The following is a 19,150-nucleotide window of genomic DNA, read 5'->3' as shown; positions in this document are numbered from 1 at the left end:
TGTGGTCCTTGCTGCTGCGTAGCCCCTTGTAAATTTGGTCCTGGTTATCCTTACAAAAGGCAATAAATCCAGCCACATCTTTTACCGTTACATAAATACTAACATGTCAAAGTTCATATTCAACTTAATTTTAGCGGTGTTATTTATATCTTAATTCCATTCTCGGAGCATGTTGCTCCAGGTTACGTTAATATAGTTTTACGGTTTGTTTCCGTTCCGGTGGTTAACGGCACCAAAACGACCTTCGGCACCTCCTGAGCAGCAAAATGGACGTGAAAAACTTGAATGACTGGCTGTATCACAATAGAATGCTATTCTAAACAAATGTAATTATTCCATGCCCTTCTTTAAGATTCCAACAAGAAGTTATCAACAACGCCGAGTTAAGATATGCGTTATATATATCTTTTCAATCCAGGGAATTCAAAGGCAAAAGGGTGTTTTTCTTTATTCCGGGGATTTCTGACAAAGAACTTTCCCCTACTGGATTAAAACAATCCAGAATTTAAATATAACAATCAACAAGTGATTCGATTCGCTCGTGCACAGCAGAACGATCTGTTAAATAATAATTACAAAAATAGCCAACTTCAAATTGGTTCCTTTACGAATCTATAACCAAAACACATTAACATCTAATAGAGACAAGTAACAATTACAATATCTAGAAGATAAACCGTCGACTCTGTGCAACGCTCAATGAAAATACCCTTAGATACCCACCCCTAAACATGAACCCTAAAGCTCTTCCTTTTTACTGGCTTTCTCCTCACTTTCTTCTTGTTTTTTCTCCTCGGCTTCTTTCGCCGCCTTCACCTCCTTCATCTTTTCGATAAGGGACGTGTCTTTCCACGGCGAGAGGTCGTCTGCAGCGATCTCCGAACACGTCACCAATGGATTCCTGGAAGGGAGCATATGAAAGCGTCATCAAACACTGTACAATCTTCGAGGAGGGTATTCAACGAAATTTCTATTCACATTAAGCTCATTTCAAGTTTTAAACAAGAAATGTAAAAAAACAATTAAAAAAATAAAAACAAAGAGGGGTCACTAGTTTCGAAATACTGTGGAATTTACTCAGATGAAATCCAAGATGATTCCGAAACTGTCGTCCCTTTAATCTTTTATCTATACATTTTTATCTATTGTATCATAACGATTAGACTGGTGCCTATATACTTGCAAGTCAAATACGGTGTGGTGTTGTTTTAACTTTTCACAATAATGCTATACTTAAAACTTAAAACCCACGTGTCTGAAGGAGGCAGGAAGGAATTGGCTGGCACGGCATGGACGGGAGTGTTCCGGCACAACAGCTTTGCAAGGGAGGACGTCTTGATGAAGTCCCTCTGCTCTACCGTTAGCAAGCTGCTGTCGTGCTCCCAGAATAGCCGATTGCCGGTCTTCAGTCGGGCAAACTGGTCAGCCTAGAGGCGATGAATGTAAGCGTAGAGGGAAATACTAAATACAAAAAATACATATGCATATGTATAAACTATATTTGTGTGCATAATGGGCACAAGCGTTTACGATAGACAACAGAAAAGCACATGATACGCTGTTTTTGCGCCCCTACTCCCCTGAACCCCACCTGGAACCTTCACTTCCTTACCAAGAGGCAGGTGAAGGTCTTGCCGACGATGCCGCCGTCCTCCTCGTCCGGCTTCTCCAGCAGCGCCACCAGCGCGTCAATGTCATCGATCTCGTCTCTGGGGAAAACATGATATTTAAGGAACAGAAAACGTACAGTGGTTGAGTTTACTGCTTGACAGTCATTCAAAAGGAAACTTTATTCATTCAAGATAACATTGATAGTAAAATCGCCCTGCATACAGACTTCATTATACAAGAGAAAAGTACCGTCTAAAAAAGGGTAAACCCACAAAGTAAACCAAAAAAGGTTTGCATAATTAAATAAACCAGGCAGTATTTTAAAGAAAATTTGCAGTTTTCACGGTCTTGGTACTCACTGGTATAATTCCTTGAGATCGTTCACAAGTTCTTTCGGCAGACCCTTCTCCAAGTCTTCCCAGGTGTTGTACGAGTGCGTACTGTCACAGAACCTTCTCCAAGTCAGGTAGCCCACCATTCCTATTAGAATATTCATATACACATGTTACAAAATGACAAAAAACTCGTTTCTAAAATGAACGAGAGTGGTTTCAGCGTTTGGAGTAGGAATTTCGATTCCTCAGTACAACTTTATTGCGATTCCTGTGAACTTATTTCTAACTTGTTTCTTGCCTATGTTGTAACAATGATTCTATAAGAACAGCCACGTTCCCAGAAAAGCTTTTCTAAACTTATCGGAAAGTACCAAAAACTATTAAATGTTACACATCTAATTCGTGAATGCAGTCCCGAGTCCCCAAGTGCGAGTGTAGGACCCGCTAAGGACTCACCCTGATCTCGACCACGTTGGATGTCCATGGCTAGGAGGTCTTGGTAAGGGTCTTCCCGGACAGCACTGTAGTGAGACGACTCCAAGATCTCTGTCGGCCCCCATTCCTTCCTCCATTCCGTGTGCATCTGCAAATTCGAGATTACTATATCTCATATTTTACGCATACTTACGATTATACTATCCTAATACATTCATCCATATTTCTTTGGTTTCTCATTCTCCGATTAACATACCGAGGGATTTCTGTAGGAGGCGACGGCGAAGGAGTTGAGAATACCAGGATTGACTTCCTTGATGTATCCTGCTGCGGGGCCCTCGGCACCAGGGTTGAGGGAATGCTTCTTCACCAGCTCTTCTCCCATCACTACGGGAAGGTACTCCTTGAACGTGATGTGGTTGTACTCGGCGATCGTGATACGCCTGGAAAAAAAAAATGCTTTCTCTTGTATTCTGTCAGTAATGTCTTCTGTTTATATCTTTGTACACCCAAAATACCGCAAATATGCACATATGAGTAGCCGGTCCACCAAGTCCTGTATCTTCGGCGAGCAAGCAAACGCCCATAATCTTTGGACGTCGTTAAGCGAAACCCCAATAATCGGGCTTGCGACGCGGACAGGGCTGACAGTTCTCTAACAATATTTTGCAGACCTATCACAATGCAGACGTTCAAGCTTCACGTAACTGAACTTTTCACTAGCATTTAGTAGGCTCATGGACACACACACGCAGCTCTATCCTTCTATTTTATGAAGGAAACCAGAACGTTTATGGGTGAAAGCATGGAGAACCAGAAAAGACCCAAGTGTTTTAAAGGACTTGCAATTGAGGACAGCCGCGGTTTCTATGAATTTCACAGGATGAATTAAGTTTTTAAGAGTTGCTGAATCTTGAGAAGCCTCACATTCAGAAAGAGATACATCCCGACTTAATCCCAGCTCCCTAGCACCTACATCTGGGGACTTAATCCCAGCTCCCTAGCACCTACATCTGGGGACTTAATCCCAGCTCCCTAGCACCTACATCTGGGGACAAAGTGGAAAGGACTCTCCAACATCCTAAGAGGAAGGAGACCTCCCAAGCCCACACCGGATACACCTGATGAAAAAAGGTTTCCTTTTAAGTGATCGCAAAAAGAACTCAAAAAAAGGTTCAAAGAACATTGCAGTCCTGCAAAGTCCTCCCCAGTAGACGATAATCTTCTCTTTGACGAGGATTTGAATCCTGTTGAGTGTTGTAGTTACTACGGTCGCAAATCTCAAGAATTCTCCAATTCGTCAATAACGAGGCCGACCATCCAGAGGAAGACGGCTGTGGAAGCTCTGTTGTGTGATTGATATGTTTGGCAAGGTGTTCAAAAATGTTTGTGCCTGACCAGAAAATTTCTATAGACGAGTCGTTATGGAAATTTAGAGGAAGACACGACTTACAACCCCAGCAAGCAGGCCAGATTCGGCGTCAAAGTGTATAAGCTTTCGGCCAGTGATGGCCCGTGTGCTGGATGCACGTCCGTTTTCCGGATTTATATCGGAAAAGACAAGGGATCCATACCTTCCTCTCAGAGGACGGCAATGGACCTCATGGAGAGGGGGGGGCGTTTTTGGAAAGGCTATACAGTATACTGCAACAACTTGTATACTTCCCCTACACACTTCCATTTCCTACAATCCAAGAAGACTGGAGCTGTAGGAACAGTCCTGTTGAATCGTCGCCATATGCCCAACGACTTAAAAGTCAAGAAAAACGGAGAAGTCGGCTATTGAAGCTCGAAGACTGGTATATTGGCTCTTGCTTGGATGGACACCAAACAGGTGTCCATGCCAAGTACGGTTCATACTTCGGAGATGACAGTGGTGAGCAGAAGATCAGGGCCCCAATTCAGCAAGCTCCAATATATTGTTGATTACAATGTGGGGATGAAGGGTGTAGATCTGGGGGACCAGCTCGAGTTCCTACCCGGTTGTGCGCAGATCTCTCAAATATACAAAAAGGTATTCTTTTACTTATTTGACCTTGCCACAGTCAACAGCCACGTGGTCTACAAGTATCTAGGCCACCGTATACACCAGGTAGATTTCAAGATGGACCTTGGGAACTCCATCAACCAATACCATCCAGAAGAAGAATTGTATAGCTCTCAAGAACAGCCTTTAATTCTGCCTTCGCCTTCCCGGCTGCTGGGGAGGATAAGGCACGTTGTGCGGGAGACTCCAGGCCGGCGGTACCGCAGGTGCTTCCTGTGCTACTGTGCCAGGAAAAGAAAAATGACAAGTATCATGTGTCCGGAGTGTCAGGATTCATTATGTACATATGGATGCTTTGAGGCATTCCATTCCTAGCGCAGATAATATTTATGTATAGTTTACATAAAAGTAAATGGTGATGGTACAAATCTCTTGTTCTCCTTTTCCTTTTCGCAATTGAAAAAAGTCAAGTCCACAGTTCGCATGAATCGGTGACACATGCCGAAGGATCTAGAAATAGATGAAAAGGGCGAGGTCAACTTTCAAAGCTCCAAGACCGGTATACTGGCTCTCTCGTGAATGAGCACTATTCACACTTCGGCCATTGCAGTGGTCAACCGAAGATTTCCAGGTTAGCAAGCCCCAGTGCATTGTAGACTACAATGTGGGGAAGAAAGGGGTAGAAGTGAGGGACCAGTTGGCGAGTTCATACCCTACTCTCCGACGGATTTTTTTACTTGTTTGACCTGGCGACAGTAAGCACCCATACAGTGTACAAATACCTGGGCAACTGTATCCATCAAAGGTTGGACCTCGGCAATGCCATCGTGAATGAGTAACGCAGTTTTTGATACACATTGTCATCATGCAAGAGGGAATATTTTGATCGCTTTAGAACGGTAAATCCTTCGATTCTGTATTTTTATGGCCTTCCTCAAACTCACAAGCAGGCCTATTATTTCGTCGTAATTCTGTTACCCGCCCATTAGCTTCTTGGCTAGCGTTTGTCTTCTGTTATGGGATCCTTTTCTGATAGTCATTAACTATTCGATGTATTTCATGGATGAAGTTGGAAAATTACCAACGCACGTTAAGAAACTTCTTAGTTTTGATGTGGATTCCTTATTTACTAATGACCCGCATGACGATGTGCTACATTTTCTTGAAAGGAAACTTTCTTCGTTTCATCAGAAGATCCCTATTCCGGTCAATCACTTTATCGATCTCATTCGTTTGTGTCATGAATGTCTTTACTTTTGACGGCGAATTCTATAAGTAAATTCAAGGTATTGCGATGGGAAGTAGCCTTAGCCCGGTTCTTGCAAATTTACATATAGAAATGTTTGAATCTGAACAATTTCCATCAATCCTCAAGTCTGACACGATTTGGTTTCGCTATGTTATTGACACTTCTTTTATGTGGCAAATGAACCATTCGGATTCCAGTGACTCAATAACCTCGCTCGTACTATCAACTTTACAGTAGAATGGGAAGACGCAGGCAAATAACTTTCTCGACGTTCTTTAATCCAATGTAATTGGCTCGCAAATTTTCATTTTATCGTAAACTCACCCACACCGCTAATTAAACAATTTTTTTCTCGAATCACCCAGTGTATATAAAAGAAATCAATTCTCAATGTTCTTGAGGGCTTATAGGATTTGCGATAACTAATTCATTGTGAGTTTGACGTTATTTTGGATACTTTTTCGAAAATAGAATATCCTCGTTTTTTATTAAAACAGGTACATTCATCTGCGAAATGGAAATTTTATAATCATTCCCGTAACCCACAACGCGACAGTGCCAATAATTTAACCATTCCGTACAGTGTCCCTCACTGAAAAACGCCGTATGCGTAAAGGAGTTGGCATTGTTTTTACATACTTGAACACCTTACATAATAATTTGGTTAGGTATAATATGACCAGCGCTGCTCTTGACACCTCTCCTGGTATTTACACGATTCCTTGTAAGGACTGCCCGAAATTTTACATAGGCGAAGCCTGGTAAGCTTTTGATGAAATGTTAGAAACACCAGAGAATCTAATATTTGTTTTAATCACTTACATGACAAAGGACATCAGTTGAAATGGAAAGATGCCAAATTAATTCATAAATCGTTAAATTCGTATGAGAAAAAATGTTTGAAACCCTGCTAATTAGAAAATTAGCCCAATTTTAACTTGAGTGCTGGTCAATGGGGGTTGGATGATCTTGCCTCATCTTTAGTAAAGCCATCCCCAGACTCTTCGACCTTGACCCTCCCTTCCTGAGACCCAATTCAGATCGTGCTTGTTCTCCTTCCCACTATATATCAACCTTTTCTTTGACGAAAAGGATATGATTCTCCTGTTGAGTGATGTTTCTGCAGTAGCAACAGCCTTAGGAAGGTAGTCCAGGTCGCCATGACGGCAATTACCCACTGTTGCAGCCCTGAAGGATAATGGTTAATGGTTAATGGTTAAGATAAATGTGCTAGACATCTAAGGTCATATAGCACTATAGGAAAGTATAGTAAAGAGGGATGTCAGGTGACAGTTGTAATGTGTCAACTATCTAGAATATTGTTGAGAGGTTGAGGATGAGGGAAAAGATTATGGTGGTTTAGGTAAGGGAGTTAGATCAAGTGAAGGATATTTATGTGTCTGAGGAAGGAGAACAGGTTGTCGAGGCAGAAACTGTGAGATTCTGTAAGGATGTCTGATATGTTGGGAAGTCGGTGAAGGGAGGATAGGTGTGGAAAAGCAGAGGTACGTGCTGTATTAAAACGTGGACAGGACAAGAGAATGTGTGGGACTGAAATAGGGATGTTACACAGAGGACATAGGGGCGGGTCTGAGCGTGACATCAGATAGGCATGTGTTAGGCGAGTGTGGCCAATACGTAATCGTGCGAGGGCAGTCTCCCAACGTCTGTTCTTGTGAAATGGAGCTGACCAAGAGGAGATTGATGGTTTTACGGTATGTAATTTATTGTTGTGGAGTCTTGACCAAAAAGATTGCCATCGGGTATACAAGAAAGTCTTAAAGTGGGGGTAGTAATCTGTAGCTGGAATATGTGAGAAGCGTTGTTGAGGTGATGAGGACATTGCGGCATATCGTGCAAGAGTATCTGCCTGTTCATTGCCAGGGATTCCAACATGGCTGGGTACCCAGCAAAATCTGACAGATTTGTGACGTGTGGATAGATAGAACAACCAGTTCTGGATCTTACAGACAAGGGGATTGGTCGAGTGCATTGACTTTATGAGGGTTAAAGAATTACGGGAGTCAGTAAAAATAGTAAAAGAGGAAGAGGTGGATGAATATATGCGTCTTAAGGCAAAAAGGAGTGCATATAGTTCTGTAGTAAGGACACTAGATTCAGGAGGGAGGGTGTATTTGAAAGTGCAATTTGGGAATGTTACTGCGAATCCAGCTCCTGAGATGGATTTGGAACCGTCAGTGTAAACATGAATGCTGGAGGAATGAATGGAGACATGGTCAAGGAAATGAGCGAGAAGGATACAGGGGGGAATATCTGATTTTGGTGGGTCAGGGAAAACTGAGGAGCAAATACAGGGGTTAGGTATAAGCCATGGAGGAATGGAATGGACAGACAGTGGGAGAGGTCGGAGATGAGGGAAGGGGGAATGGGAGAGGAGGGTATCCATGCGTACGGGGAGAGGAGTTGGTAAACGTGGAGAAGAGGTAAAGGTATGAAGTAAGGATTGTGGAATAGTTAGTTTGGTAAGGGAAAATTGGTGAAATCGAGCATAGCATCGGAGAGAGAGAAGGGCTCGACGTCGAGAGAGGGACGGCATGCCTGATTCAGTATATAGGCTCTCAACTGGAGAGGAGCGGAAGGCGCCTAGGGCTAAGCGGAGACCGCTGTGGTGGACTGTATCAAGGTGAGCAAGAAGAGAGGTTGAGGCAGAGGAGAAGATATGGCATCCATAATCTAGAGTGGAGAGAATCAAAGTAACATGAAGATGGAGGAGAGTTTTGCGATCTGAGCCCCAGGAGATATGTGAAAGCGTTTGTAAGATTCGGAGGCGACGTTGAGCTTTTTCTTTGATATACAAGATATGGTCTCGCCAGGACAATTTGGAATCGAATATTACGCCTAGGAATTTGCCAGAAGACCGGTATTGGAGTGGAGCATTATATAAGAAGAGTGGGGGTTTGGGGACCGTACGTAAGCGAGAGAAAAGGATGGGGAAAGATTTAGAGGTAGAGAAGCGAAAGCCATGGTTGGTGGCCCAAGAAGTTACTGATGTTATTGCAGACTGAAGGAATTGACAGAGATCTGGTATGGATGTGCCAGATGCATAGATGGTTAAGTCATCAACATATAGTGATGCTCTGGCTCCTGGTGGTAGGACTGAGACTATGTCATTTACAGCAAGAAGAAATAAAGTGGTACTAAGCACACTTCCTTGTGGGACTCCTTCGAATTGAGGAAAGGATGATGAAGTGGAAGAGGCAATCTTGACCTGGAAAGTACGTTTAGAAAGGAAGGATTTAATGAAAACACCCATGTTTCCACGTAAACCTAGGGAGGACAATTGTTGGAGGATATGGTATCGCCATGTGGTGTCATATGCTTTTTCTAGATCAAAGAAAATGGCTAATACGGATTCATGGCGTGCAAATGCTGATGTAATGTATGTCTCAAAATGGGCAAGTGGGTCTGCTGTACTTCGGGCACGTCGGAAACCAAACTGGGAAGGGGAAAGGAGATTATGAGACTCTAGGTACCACATTAAACGTTAGTTAACCATTCGTTCTAGTAGTTTACACAAGCTAGTTAGAGCTATGGGGCGGTAATCTTGGGGTAGGGTACCTGATTTATTGGGTTTTAAGAAAGGTAGGATGAGAGCATCTCGCCAATGAGAAGGAAAATTTCCTGTCGTCCATATGTGGTTGAAAATAGTTAAAAGGAAGGATAGAGAGGAAGATGGAGGTGTCGGAGCATACGATAGTGAATGCCATCAGGGCCTTCATGAGTGTTGCGGCACGACTGTAATGCAGCGTTGAGTTCAGAAGAAGAAAAAGGGGCATTATAGGACTCATCAGAGGATAGGGTGAAGGTAATAGGGGTGCGCTCCTTGATGGTTTTAATGGGAGAAAAGTGTGGGGAAAGGTGAGAGCCACTACTGACCTGGCTGAAATAGTTGCCTAGTTCATTAGCTACTTCTACAGGCTCAGAGATGAGAATATCTCGAATATGGAGGACGGGTGCAGGATGGGGGGGATGTTTGCCTGATAGTTTATGGATCCGTCGCCAAACAGCTGAAATAGATGTAGAAGATGTAATTGAGGAAACATAATTTTGCCAGCTATTTGTTTTGCTGTTTTTAATTGTACAGCGAAGATGGGCAGATGCTCTTTTAAAGGAAATAAGGGCTGATAGCTGGTGAGGGGTGCCTCGTTTGTAGCGATAGCTGTTCCAGGCTGCTCGTTTTAAGCGGAGCGCTTTGGAGCAATCAGAATTCCACCATGGAACACATTTAGAAGTATAGGGTCTTGAAGTTCGAGGAATGGCTGTATAGGCAGCTCTTAGGATCGTTGTTGTAAAACAATGTAGCATATCTGAAATGGACAGTAAGGGGGGTGGAGGGATAGGTATAGTAGAGAGTGAAGTGAAAGTATGCCAGTCAGCTCTATCGAAGCACCAGCGTGGAGGATTAGGAAGTGGTACATATGAAGTAGGAGAAAGAAGTATTGGGAAGTGGTCACTATAGGGGAAGTGGTCTAGAACTGACCAATGGAAATCTAGATGTAAAGTAGGAGAGCATAGAGAGAGGTCAAGGCATGAAAAGGATTGTGTGCGCATGTCAAAGTGTGTGGGGCGATCTGAATTAAGAATAATTAGGTTATTTGTGAAGAGGAAGCGTTCTAGAGATCGGCCTCGGGAGTTGGTGGTAGAGTCACCCCACAGAGTGTGGCGGCAGTTGAAATCACCAACTATGAGGAAAGGTGGTTGGAGTTGGGAAATTAGAGTGTCAAAGGCAGTAAAGTCAATGGGATGGGATGGGGAGAAGTAGACTGAAATCACTGTGATCCAGCGGCGAAGAAAGATGCGAATAGCTGTGCACGGGACCGAAGTTTGTATGGGAGGTATGACATAAGGTGTTTTATGATGGATAAGTATAGACGAGACATAAAGGGAGTGTGGGGAAGAGATAAAATGGTAATTAGGAATTGGAATAGGAGGGTGTGTGAGGAAAGTCTCTTGGAGGCAGATAATAGATGGATTAAAAGAAGCAAGGATATGACGTAGGTCTGATCTATGAGAGCGGAAACCGCGAATATTCCAATGTAGGAGAGTTATACCCTAGTTGATTTATGAATGATAACACATTTACGTGTTGGGGAATTTGAAGGGGAAGGAGCTAGGGGGTGTAAAGGAGGGATATTGGGAGGTAGGGAGTCTGGAGAAGGGCATTGTTGTGCCATGAGTGATTCTCGTGTGTATCCAGGAGGGAGTGCAAAGGATAGAGGGGATGGAGGGAGGGAGAATGTGCCTATAGTTGGGGTTGAAGGGGGTGGGTTGTGTTGGGAGGGAGTAGATGTGTGGGAAGTGCTAGTGTTAGGAGGATGAATATCAGAAGGATGGATAGTTGGAGTTGAAGGGGATGTGTTGTCTTGGGAGGGATTAGGAGGAAAGGGTGTAGGGGTGTTGTGAGTAAGAGGGGGATGCATATCAGAAGGATGGGTATTGGGAGGATGGATATCAGTGGTGGTTGGGATTGAGGGGGTTAGGTTGTGTTGGGAGGGAGTAGGAGGAAGGGGTGTAGGGGGGATATTAGTAGGAGGGTTATGAATATCGGCAACCACTTCAAGTGTGGAAGGAGCATGAGTTATGGGATTTTGTGTCTCAAGCATATAGCTTTGAATGTCATCCATTGTTTCTGCAGTGGAGTTTGTTGGAGAGTTTTGTGAGAAGGTAATTGTTTCTGCAATGGAATTGGTTGGAGAGTTTTGTGGAATAAAGGTTTTCTTATGAGGGGGGGAAGAGGAGACTGGTGTCTCAGGAACAAAGGTATAGGTAGGTGGAGGTGATTGTGCTGTAGGGGAAGAAGGGTTAGAACGTTTAGTCTGTCTACTGCGGGTAGTGCGGGGAGGGAGAGGAGTTGGTGTTGGGGCTGTAGTTGAGATAGGAGCTGTGGTTGAGATTGGGGTGTCTGGGTTTAGAGTGGCAAAGGAATTGGTCTGAGGGATGTAGAATGTAGAAGTGGAAATGGGGACATTTTTGGGTGGAGGGGGAAGGGCTGAGCGAACGATGTTGCTAGAATATGGAGTATGAGAGAAACCTTGTCGACGTGCTTCCTGTCTGGCTTCACGTAAAGTGAGACCATTTTTGTATCTGAGAGTTGCTACCTCAGATTCAAATTTGTAAGTGGGACAGCCTCTATAAAATACATTATGGGGGCCGTCGCAGTTAGCACATGTTCGTGTTTGTGCTGAGCAGTTTGATCGATTATGACCAGGTTGGGCACATATGGGGCATCGGTCTGTGGAACGGCAATGTTTGGCAGGATGTCCAAAGTGCCAACAGTTTTGACATTGACGTGGAGGGGGTTGGTATGGTCGAACAAGGAGGGATTGTCCACCAATGTAGATACGTAAGGGAAGGTCATGTGTACAGAAGGTAATTTTGGCAATATTGGTTGGATTCTTTCGTTGACCTTTAGGAGGAATGGTGTAGCAATGTACTGATTTCACATCTTGGTCTTTGAGGCATCCTAATAAGTCTTCTCCACAGTCTGACCAATCTTTGGTATCGACTGGGCAGTTTGCTGGGGAGAGAGAGACAGTTCCGGTACAGGTATTAAGGGTTGCATGAGGTTCTGCAGGAATGGGGTTGCCAGAATGATCAGTTAAATTTGACAGTGCTATAGATTCAGTTTCTGATCTGACTGTTACCAGACGGGAGCGATCGCGTCTGGTATAGAAAGGGACTCTACCTACTTGTTTTTGGAGGCATTGTTGAAAGAGAAGAGTGTTGCCTGAGTAAGGAGCTGTAGCAGGGATCACGAAAAATCGGTCCCATTTAGCTGGGCTAAACAGAGTATTTAAGATATCTGTAGGGTTGGTGGTGGTGGATAGTCGGGGACGTGTGGAAGAGGGAGTATTACGGAATGATGGAGAATAAGGTTGCAAGGTAGTAATAAGGGAGGATTGGTTGTTTGATGAAGGTTGCAGGGGTGGAGTTGAATTTGAGGAAGTTGGGTGGGTAGGAATGTCTTCTGGAGATTGATTCTCTGCTTGGGTGGGTAATGCACTAGTAGGCATTGAGGAGTGGGCAGTAGTTTCAGTGTTCGGAGCCGTGGTCAAAGGAGAGCCTGGGTTGGGGCTATTTGATAAAGGGGCTAGCCTCATAGCCTCTAATACAGGGATTACATTCTCATTACTGGTCATGGGGAACCTGGATTATGTAAATAGGCCTATTCGGTCCACCTCCTTTCGCTACTGAAGGTAAGGGCTAGATTAGTCAGGAGTACCGTGCCCATAGTTCCCGCAGGCCGTTCAGGACTGGCACTAGGTCAGCCTTTCATCCTCTCAGCACGGCTCTCACACCTTAGGAAGTAGATAGCAGAAGGGGATGGAGAAGAGACGGAAACAAAAGCTGGAGAAGAGACGGAAACAAAAGTCTCAGTCTTCGTCTCCTAAGCCCCCCCACGACAACAACGGGCAAGGGATTGGGGGGGCCTGAAGGATAGGAAACTGGAATCCTCCAAACCAGGGCAGAGCTGCACTCCCCTTCCTGCTACCACTATGGTAATGGATTTGCATCCACCATGGACTGGTGTCAATCATCTCTTTAAGGAGCTTTTAGGTGTGGGCTGTGAGTGCCCACAGGTCTGGCTGGTGTGCTGGAGATCTACCCAGGCTAAGGCCTGGGTAGGCCTTGTTGCTGCTTGCTGTGTCTTGCTCTGCTGGAGGATCGTGAGTGCTTAACTCGGCCCGGGTGTGGAAGCTTAAGTGGGTCTGAGCTGTGCCAGCCACCCGGGAACGAGGGGAGCCTGCGGTCCAATAGGCGAGCCGTAAGGTGTCCGTGGTCAACCAATCAGGTCTCGGTATGCGTCGTCGAGAAGCTGCTGATGGTGAGGGCGAGAGGACAGGCTGTGGACCTGGACCCAACCTGGGGGAAGTATGCTGCGCAGGTTGCAGGTTGCGGGGGTCGGCTACACCACCACAAAACAGACTTCAGCTGTGCAGCCTGGGTCCTCACTGCAGGCCAAATCTGCACAGCCAGAGTCCAGTAACTCGAACATATGCCAATGGCAGATTAGCTAAGATCCGGTCTACTAACTCGAGGTGCTAATTCTAACCCAGGCTCTAGATCTCCCGGTAGACCCTCAACCAGAGTACTACACCACATGGAAGATGCACAGTCCTCAATCAATGAGGATCTATGCATGTCAGATGCCACCAGCACTGGGGTTTCTGAGGCTGGAGACGAGTATGATGCAAGTGATTGAGTAACCATCATGGCACACAACCTAATACTACAGTTGAACATCTGTAGCTATAATGGAAAAAGCTCCTTCCTCCAATCATTAGTGCCAGCAAGGAACATTGACATCGTCATGCTTCAGGAGATGTTACCTATGGGTACTGTTCGCTTCTCAGGATATCATGTCTTCACCACTCCATGCTTTGATGGTACTAGGGGCCTGATGACCCTGGTCAAAGCAGCTATCCCATGCTCCTTAATAGCCAACCCACCGCACTGTGGAGATGGCATTAATCACTTGCTGTTGAGATACTCCTGCCAGGGGCCCCCCTTAAACTGTATGTATGTAGTAAACCACTGTGTGACAGATTGAAGCAAGGTCTGTGCTACTACAGCACAAGACCGAGTGATCATAGGAGGAGACTTCATGTGCACCTATGCATACTGAATCCTCGCAAGAGGCCTAATGGGGCAGGCATTCACATCGCAGATGTGCTTGACACATTCCTAGCTGTCTGGGTAAAACAGCCGAGAGGGCGGTACTAAATCGGCTCTGTTGGAAAACGGGACCCTCTCATGAACACCTGCATGGGTTCACAAAGGGTATGAGCACAGCCCATAGCATTGCCACACTCCTAAGCTCAATATGCACTACACCCTCTGTGGTTGTATTCCTAGACCTGGAAAAGGCTTTTGAACTGGGAAGTCCCCTTGCCCTTCAGGAGACCCTAATCCACATGGGAGTCAAAGGTAGACTCTTGGCCTAGATATCTATTTCAAAGATAGAACAGCAAATGTCAGATTTCAAGGTCACCTTTCTCAGCACATGCCACTTGAAAATGGAACGCCTCAGGGTGGGGTTCTCAATCCTGCTCTTTTGAATATCTTCATGTCCAACATACCAAACATTCACCTGCCAGAGGAATGCAAGATCATCTCTTATACAGGTGATCTGGCAATCATAGCCTCGGGTAACTACTACTTAACTATAGCCCAGTGTTGTCTGAATCTGATGTCTGAAAAGTGTTCAAGGACGGGTCTAAAGATCTCGGCAGCAAAATCAAGTGATAGGATCAAAATCAAAAGCAATGGCACTGAGAACAAAGGACTACCTATACCTTGGCATATGGATAGGCCACACACACTCACAAAAATGAGATCCAGTTCCTACTTGACCTAACCAAGGGAATGCTGTCAGTCATGAAAGTAATGATCGAGAGACAGGAGCAGGACACAAAGTACTAAGACCATTCAATGTACATGCTGTCTGGCCTAGTGTTGACTATGCTTCTGTCACCCTTATTGCTTCCAGAACATAAAAAAAAAAACTGGAAACAGTACAAAATGAAGCAGCCAGGATCATTCTGGGTGCCCCAGATGAAAAGGTCATTAACCTCATCATGGAAACCGACCTGCCGTCCCTGGATATCTGTATTGATTTAATAGCAGCCCAGTTCCTTTGCAAGGTATTGCAGGCACCCTTAAATTCATATATGACAGAGTACTTGGACGCCTACAGGAAGACTATCAGTTGTTTGCGGACGACAACTGGCTCGCAAACACAGCCAGTGTTGATACGCTTCCAGCTCAAAGAACCACTGTTTGCCAAGAGCATGGACTCCCCCCATCCGAACTATAAAGAACCCCCGCCTTGATCGAGTTTTCAGTCCTGAGCCTGTCAGGGAGAAAAGATTAATACTCTGCCTAGCCTAAAGGAACAAGTACAAAGGGTCATTGCTCAAATAACACCTCCGGGTAACAGAACCTACTACATGGATGGATCCGTGGATGCCATATGCCATACTGCAGGCGTCAGCTTCGCAGCAAGGGATACCACACCCATTGGGGTCACTGACAATGCCTTAACGCTCCAAGCTGAAACGGTTGCGATCATGGGAGCCCTGACACACGTGTCCCTAAGGGATGGATACATGGTCTCTGTCTGCGTGGAGTTTGGCCCGTTCAAATTCAGAGGACGTGAGTATGAACAGATCCAGGGACTTGCGATGGGTTCACCACTTTCAGCAGTCCTTGCCCAGCTGTTCATGGAGACCCTCGAGAGGCTGACCACTACCGAAGCATCGTGGGAAGAAACGTGGTCTGGCTCTACTACGTGGACGATATCCTCGCTGTAGTACGAACCAGGATGAACCTGCCGGATCTATTCCATAGACTCAATGCAGTACACCCCTCCATACAGTTCACCATAGAAGAAAGAAATTAATAGCTCTCTTTCCTGGACACCTTGATCCACAAGACCAGATGGTCCGATATTTTCCGTAAACAGAAAACCCACCAATAAAGATGATTTCATTCATTATTTTTCTACCCATAGTAAAAAGGCGTAGTCCTCGGTTTCTTCCTCCACGTCCTCAGAATATGCAGCCCTGAGTTCTTTGAGGAGGAAATGCAACACGTCTGCAACACTTTCCAACACCTCCATTATCCTCGCTCCATGCTCATCCACTGAAGGAGTTACTAATAAGGCGTACCGTATTTGTACGCCTGTTGTCAGTACTGGATGTTTGTACCGGCAGCCTGTTCTAAATATACAACCACGCTGTCCGGCACGACTTCGCCTTCGAGGTCGCCAGAGGTCAGAAGACAGAACTGACCTAGGAGCGACCTACCATAACTCACTCTCACTACTTCACTCCCTACCCTAAGGGTCAGAACCAATGCCCTAGCTAGCCCCGACCATCCCGACAAACCCGTGGAAGCTGACCGACAAAATACCTGCCAAAGCTACCATCTAACACCGTCAAGAACATCTTTAATAAACTGAAGAAACAACGAAGATTGTGCGTTTCTCTGACCCTGTCATTCAGTATAGTGGGACTCTCTAACTGAAGGAGAGACCATTATACCCACCTCCGACGCAAGGCCGAGAAGATCATGAGCAGACCGAGAGGTGAAGAAAGACAGAGCAAGACTCAGAATAATCATCCCTCACTCGAATTGACCTAACCTAACCTGGAGGCCCTGGTGGGCCGCACCCTAAAGATAGATACGTCTTCAGGCAAGAACGGATATCGTGAGAGAAAAGAGGTCAAACCACAACAGATCCCTCAGCCAGGTGTACAGCATACCCTGTGGTGGTTGTGATAAAGTCTACATAGGTGAGACAGCACGAGGACTGCACGAACAACGAATCAGCCAACACTGCAGCGCTATCCGACGCCATGACACGAGAAGCTCCTTCATTGTTCACGTAGACACTGATGGTCACCTCCCGAAGTGGTCCCAGGCCTCCATCATTAAGCAAGGTCTGGCCCCACGACAAAAGGAAGATGGTAGAAGCGGCGTTCATACACAAAACATCAACACCGCTACGGGGAGCCACGAACTATCCAAGGTCGTCGCTCACCTGATTACCGACATGACCTGACCACCTATCGTTTGTATAAATACTCCTCCATGTACCTCTTGACATGTATACCTTGACGAAGCAATAGGGAAAAGGCCTTCGGCATATTCGTGTGTTTTCTTGTCCTTCCCTTCGTTGTTCCTGTTGCAATGTGTTCGTCATGAATTCCACACATGGTCATACATACACTCTAGAACCATTGACAGTCCACAGCATAGCATGCCCTAAGACAACATCTACCTTCTAACCTCTGCACTCACCATAGCCTAGAGAATCCTTGATCAGGGTAGAAGAATAATCATAAACTGGGTCCCAAGCCACATAGGTATCCAAGGGAATGAGCTTACTGACAGACTAGCCAAAAAGGGCAGGGGCATGCCCCAACTCCCATTATCGTTATCACAAGCCAAAGGAGCCAAAGTTACAGAACTTGCAGTTCTCCGGAGCATGCACAAAGAAAATACCGCAAATTCGCTCTCTGCCAAGTGGTCTCAGATGACACCGATTATGAGCCATAGAGGGACCGAAGTCATACTGTACAGATTAAGACTAGGTTACCCATGCGCTTGGCAAACTCTTAATGACGTGATTTTCAGGGAATGCAAGTATTGCAGCGAGCCTAATGCCACGTTGTTACATTACTTATAGAATTGTGATCACACGCAATTTCTGAGACAGGGACCACCCACCACAGCCACTGGGCTGGTAAAAAGGGTATGCCGCATGATTACACCGTGGCAGCTCTATTGCTTGCTTGCAATCCAGCCACCACGCTAAGCATACAGTTCAAAGAAAACACATGAGTCAACTAGAAATAACTGACACAGGCCAGGCCACTCTAGAGAAAAGGCTCGGACGAAGCTAGTCTTCGCAAATCGAAATGAACTGAACTGTCAAAATTCTTTCCTTGTATCCATTTCGGTTTTGTCTGAAGAGAAACTGGTGAAGAGTTCGAAACGTTACGATCAATTTCAATTCGTCAGAAAATATTCCTGAGCAAGGGCCCGCGCAGCGGGAAAAATATTCCCCGCCGCGGGGCTCGGCACCGAGCGAAAAATTCTGCTGCAAATGGGATATTGTAAAGATACTTTCTCTAGAAGAAAACAAGACCATGTAAAATGAAAAATCTATTGTCCAAAATTTGAAAGTGACAAGGGGCGAGGGAAAGACGGAAGCAGTCTGGTTCAGAAAGTAAGCGATAATACGAGAAAATTAGAGCAAGGACTTAATTGACTACGTTGTCTCAAACCACTGCTAAACCGATAGTGACATCGACAAAGGGTTCATCCAAGGGATTACTGCTTGCTGTGTGGCCACTCCCTAGTGATCCATCACAGATACATCACTGTGCTTACTTCATGTGCTGGAGGATGCCCCCCGCAACCCATCCATGTCTCCCGAAGGTGCACAAGACCGATCTCTTCTCGATGTGGCAATGCTCCCCATCGTCTGGCTAAGTGTTTGGTGAAACCCCTCTTCAGCGTTATGGGAGTCAGTGATTACCACCTGAAGAATTCCGGGTACATCAGATGTCTTCAGAGTTCAGTAAACAAAAATTTTAAAAACTGGCTAGTTTTGATGTTAAATCCCTTTTCACAGAAGTCCCCACAGACAGAGCAATCCGGACAGTCGAGAGAGTTACCGGCTCCATGGTAGATGAACTTCCGCTGCCAAAGCACCACTTCATAAGCCTCGTGAAGGTATGAGTAGACTTTAGCTTCTTCGAGTTTGCAGGGGGAAGGATACTAGCAAATTCTGCTTTTTCATGGAGAAGCTGGAGATGGGTCACTACAAGGATATAATCGTCAGACATTCAACTTGGCTTCCATACGTAAATGATGTCCTCGTCATCGTCCCAGAAGGTCGTGTCAGCACCATACACAGATGAACTCTGTCCACGAGAAAATCCAGTCAACCGTGGAGGAAGAGGATCAGAAGTTATCTTTCCAGGACACTGATCCATCGGG

At 45.3% G+C, this 19,150-nt stretch overlaps 2 protein-coding genes across 2 annotated transcripts; both read right to left on the bottom strand.

Moving 5' to 3' along the window:
* Window positions 1–435: 435 nt before the first annotated feature.
* Window positions 436–2,846, bottom strand: LOC138867554 (lactoperoxidase-like). The gene is made up of 6 exons (XM_070143517.1): window positions 2,638–2,846; window positions 2,403–2,529; window positions 1,971–2,091; window positions 1,613–1,709; window positions 1,252–1,427; window positions 436–901 (listed from the first exon to the last, which is right to left on the bottom strand). Exons 1-6 carry the CDS (start codon window positions 2,764–2,766, stop codon window positions 739–741), a joined length of 813 nt encoding a protein of 270 aa, XP_069999618.1. The 5' UTR covers window positions 2,767–2,846; the 3' UTR covers window positions 436–738.
* A 3,800-nt stretch (window positions 2,847–6,646) lies between these two features.
* LOC138867555 (uncharacterized) lies at window positions 6,647–10,333 on the bottom strand. The gene is made up of 2 exons (XM_070143533.1): window positions 9,515–10,333; window positions 6,647–6,805 (listed from the first exon to the last, which is right to left on the bottom strand). Exons 1-2 carry the CDS (start codon window positions 10,187–10,189, stop codon window positions 6,788–6,790), a joined length of 693 nt encoding a protein of 230 aa, XP_069999634.1. The 5' UTR covers window positions 10,190–10,333; the 3' UTR covers window positions 6,647–6,787.
* Between the last annotated feature and the right edge of the window lie 8,817 nt (window positions 10,334–19,150).

Source organism: Penaeus vannamei, chromosome 3, assembly GCF_042767895.1.
Source record: "Penaeus vannamei isolate JL-2024 chromosome 3, ASM4276789v1, whole genome shotgun sequence".
Taxonomy (NCBI): domain Eukaryota; kingdom Metazoa; phylum Arthropoda; class Malacostraca; order Decapoda; family Penaeidae; genus Penaeus; species Penaeus vannamei.
The sequence above is the reverse complement of the archived record's forward strand: the minus strand, read 5'-3'. Positions and strand labels throughout refer to the sequence as shown.

Coding starts and splice junctions, on each gene's coding strand:
- LOC138867554 (XM_070143517.1), bottom strand. CDS start 2,766: ATGGGAGAAGAGCTGGTGAAGAAGCATTCCCTCAACCCTGGTGCCGAG. Junction 2,092..2,402: donor CCAACGTGGTCGAGATCAGG/GTGAGTCCTTAG, acceptor ATATTCTAATAG/GAATGGTGGGCTACCTGACT. Junction 1,710..1,970: donor GATCTCAAGGAATTATACCA/GTGAGTACCAAG, acceptor TGTTTTCCCCAG/AGACGAGATCGATGACATTG.
- LOC138867555 (XM_070143533.1), bottom strand. CDS start 10,189: ATGCGCACACAATCCTTTTCATGCCTTGACCTCTCTCTATGCTCTCCT.